Source organism: Apium graveolens, chromosome 4, assembly GCF_009905375.1.
Source record: "Apium graveolens cultivar Ventura chromosome 4, ASM990537v1, whole genome shotgun sequence".
In the NCBI taxonomy this organism is placed as follows: domain Eukaryota; kingdom Viridiplantae; phylum Streptophyta; class Magnoliopsida; order Apiales; family Apiaceae; genus Apium; species Apium graveolens.
The window spans coordinates 88,827,742-88,831,402 of NC_133650.1; the positions used below are offsets into that span (position 1 = coordinate 88,827,742).

The 3,661-nt window shown below is 32.0% G+C and overlaps 1 protein-coding gene across 1 annotated transcript; it reads left to right on the top strand.

Annotated features, from left to right (window-relative positions):
* Positions 1-930: 930 nt before the first annotated feature.
* LOC141718155 (zinc-finger homeodomain protein 11-like) lies at positions 931-2,241 on the top strand. The gene has a single exon (XM_074520532.1). It carries the CDS (start codon positions 1,208-1,210, stop codon positions 2,090-2,092), a length of 885 nt encoding a protein of 294 aa, XP_074376633.1. The 5' UTR covers positions 931-1,207; the 3' UTR covers positions 2,093-2,241.
* Positions 2,242-3,661: the final 1,420 nt, after the last annotated feature.

The following is a 3,661-nucleotide window of genomic DNA, read 5'->3' on the forward strand; positions in this document are numbered from 1 at the left end:
TAGTAGGCACTACAAAAGGGTAAAGGTGAGCCACCAAATGGTCCCAAAGTGTAGTGCGAGGAGGATAGTCCGATAACACAGTTGAGAGTGAGTCAAACTAGGGACTTAGGAAATAATCTTAAGTCAAATGTTTATTTAGTTTTATGTTACAACAATTTCAAAGCCAAAAGTATTTTTAATTTTTTTTTTTTTTAAAAATAAGATAAGTAGTTATCTATTTTAGTTGACAAATTATATGTTATTCAAAATTAAATTAGTTGTATGATTTTTAAAAGATTTTGGTTTAACATACTATACAATAATATAGAAATTTTCAAATTTTAATTTAAATAAAAAATAAATTTTAATTTGTGATTGAACACTTAAAGGGAATAATTATTAAATTAGGCAATTAATTTTAACTTTTTACAAAATAATATTGTTAGACTAAAGTAAAAAAATTATAATTTTTTGAATACAACACTAATGTAAGTGAGGATTTATTTACAACATTTTTTTCTAGAACAATTGATATCTATGTTGAATTAATATACGTCAAATCAAATGTAGATATTGTTTGAATTTTATATCCAATTTAAAATCTACAAATAACAAATTTATCGCTATCTCTAACAAATAAATATGTAAATTAATATATACTGCCAAGTTCCATCTCCAAACAACTTATCCCTAACAAAAAATTTATTATTCCTCAAAGAAATTACAAACACAATTGATAATGAGAAATTTCTAAGAAGTAACAAGAATCAATGGAGATATAGATAAATACATATCTCCCCATAAATGTTATATACCAATATCCATAAAAATTTCAAAGTGATGACATAAAGAGTTAAGTAAGAGATTAAACTTAGTTAAAAATAGATAATCAGTTAGGAAGCACAACCACAAAACTGGATTTTTTATTATCTACAGTGCACTCACCCTTCATCATCAAGGCAAATAACACCAAATCTTCCATAACCAAAACCCAAAAACCGTTTCATAACTTTCATTTAATCTTTCCAAACTCATTTCTCTTTCTAACATCATCATTTGAATTCCAAATTAAGGCCATCCTCATCTCTATCTCTTCCTCCTTAATATAAAACCCCCCTCATCATCAACCTTGTTTAGATAAACATATCCCTTTTCCTTTGAAAGCCCTAATCACCCTTCCTTAATCAACAAGACCCCACTAGCACTAGCTGATGTTGTTGTTTCAGCCATGGACATAACTAATACTAACAACTCTACTACTACAAGTATCAAAACTCCTGAAGCTGAATCCGAAACTCCGACCCGGATCCAAGCTCCTAAACCCATTCACACTAATGGGTTGCTTAAACGCCACAATCCACTCATCCAACCATCATTACACCCACCACCACCACAGCTTTCACCAGTTTTTGGATACAGAGACTGTCTCAAAAACCATGCCGCTCATATGGGCGGTCATGCTTTAGATGGATGTGGCGAGTTCATACCTTGTCCTGCTTCAAACCCTGCTGACCCCACCTCACTTAGATGCGCCGCTTGTGGCTGCCACCGTAACTTCCACCGCCGTGATCCTGATCTTCACCACCAACGAGTCATGGCGGAGTTTCATTCACAGAACCGTCATCAACCACCGCCACCACCACCACCACCACAAGCTGAAAGCCCAAACTCCCCATCTCCCCCACCGATCTCATCCTCTTACTACCCTACCTCTGCCCCACACATGCTTCTCGCTCTCAGCTCCGGTCCCCAGCCCGTGGCCCACCACACACCCTCCCCGGTCCCGCACTCGAGCTCCCGGAAGAGGTTTAGAACCAAATTCACTCATCACCAGAAGGAGAAAATGCTGGAGTTTGCTGGAAAGGTTGGGTGGAAAATTCAGAAGCGAGACGAAGGCGCAATTGCAGAGTTCTGTAATGAGATCGGGATAGAGAGAGGTGTTCTCAAAGTATGGATGCATAACAACAAAAGCACTCTCGGGAGGAATGAGAGTCATGGCAACAAGAAGAGCAACAATGGAAATAGCAGCAGTGGAAGTGAGGACAAGAAGATTCGCGAGGAGAATGCTGGTGCTGATGCTGCTAATGGGAATGGATCTTCGACTTCGTCTTAATTAATAAATAAGTAGAGTAATTATAATCATAATAATAATAATAATAATAATAATAATTATGTGTTGTTGTTATTAGGACCAAAGTATTTCATGTTTAAGGTGCCAGTTATAGTTATATTAGTAGTATACAGTGTTGTTTGTTCAATTCAGTCCTGTTGCTGCTGCACCAGTAATTGGTCAGCTGGGCTTAGTGTTGTTTAAGTAATTGGTGTCACAGAACTCACAGTTCTCGAGTCTTTTTAATTTTACTGCAAATCTACAGCATAGTTGAAGTAATACAACTACCTGTTCTGAGTCTTGTTAAATCAATTGCTTCTATCGGTTTCCAAATGTCAAAACAAATCTACAATTTATGTTAAATGGTTAGCAGCAGAAATTCTATTGGGTTCAACCTTTCCACTAGATGTCGACCAACACTATCAACATAATTCATTTAATAATATGAGTTAAATTTAACGATTATAAGCTATGGAAATCCATACATGCTTCATTCGTTGGCATAAAAAAATTGATCAAATTGGTTACTCCATTCATATGCATAGCAATAAATATTGATAAAAAGAAAAACAAAATTATATATCACAAATTCGCAACTATTAATAAATCAATCACTAAAAGACTATTGTTTTGTACAGTAACATTCTGTTTTTGTTATTGGCTGTAGGTGGATTTGTAACAACTTGATATAATACATTTGCCTGAAAAATAAGTGAGTGCGTATTTAATTCCTGTCTGAAACTAAGAAGCAAAAAGTGGGCTACTATAATAAATTGGGCGGTTAGCAGTGCAGACCAATCTTCGCATATGTTTGTGAATTATGTTCTTATAAATTAATTAGGGAGCTTAAATCCTGTGTAATACACAAGATTCGGTGTATATTTAAAAAATTTATTTATCTTTTTATATTTAATTTTTAAAATATTTTTATAAATATGTAATAATTATAAATTTATAATAAAAATAATAAAATAATTTGAGTAGAATAAGTAGAATATTTCTAGTGTTTTAATAATTTTATAGTTTAGTATATATAACACTATTTATTTTTTAATAATAGAACACATTGTGGTGGTAATTTAGTAAGATAAGTATAGTATATCTATTATTTTAACAATTTAATAATTTAACAGTTATATAAAACTATATATTTTTTTTAATAACTAAAATTAGGAAATAAATGTTGAAACAAATTATAAATTATAGTATAGTATAAATTAGTGATAATTAACTTGATTTTATTTTGTGCTTTAATTAAACATTCATTTATATTCGGTTATTATACGGCCAAAAGTGGTTACACTTTATGTCACTGTGTTAGACAAGTGGACGTTTCAATTATTAGACCACTATGACAATTATTTTGCACACCTTAATCTTCTACTTTATCCCTAAAAAATAATATTCTTATCCTTAATATTAAACAAAATGTCATATTCCTTCTTATTTTGAAACTTTAAAATTTCTTGACTTAGCTTTAAAAATAGGATACAAACTGGGGGTTTGCAATACGACGTTAAGAATAAATTAAAAAAATGTGGTTGGGAATATGATAATAAAGTTGAATTTCTT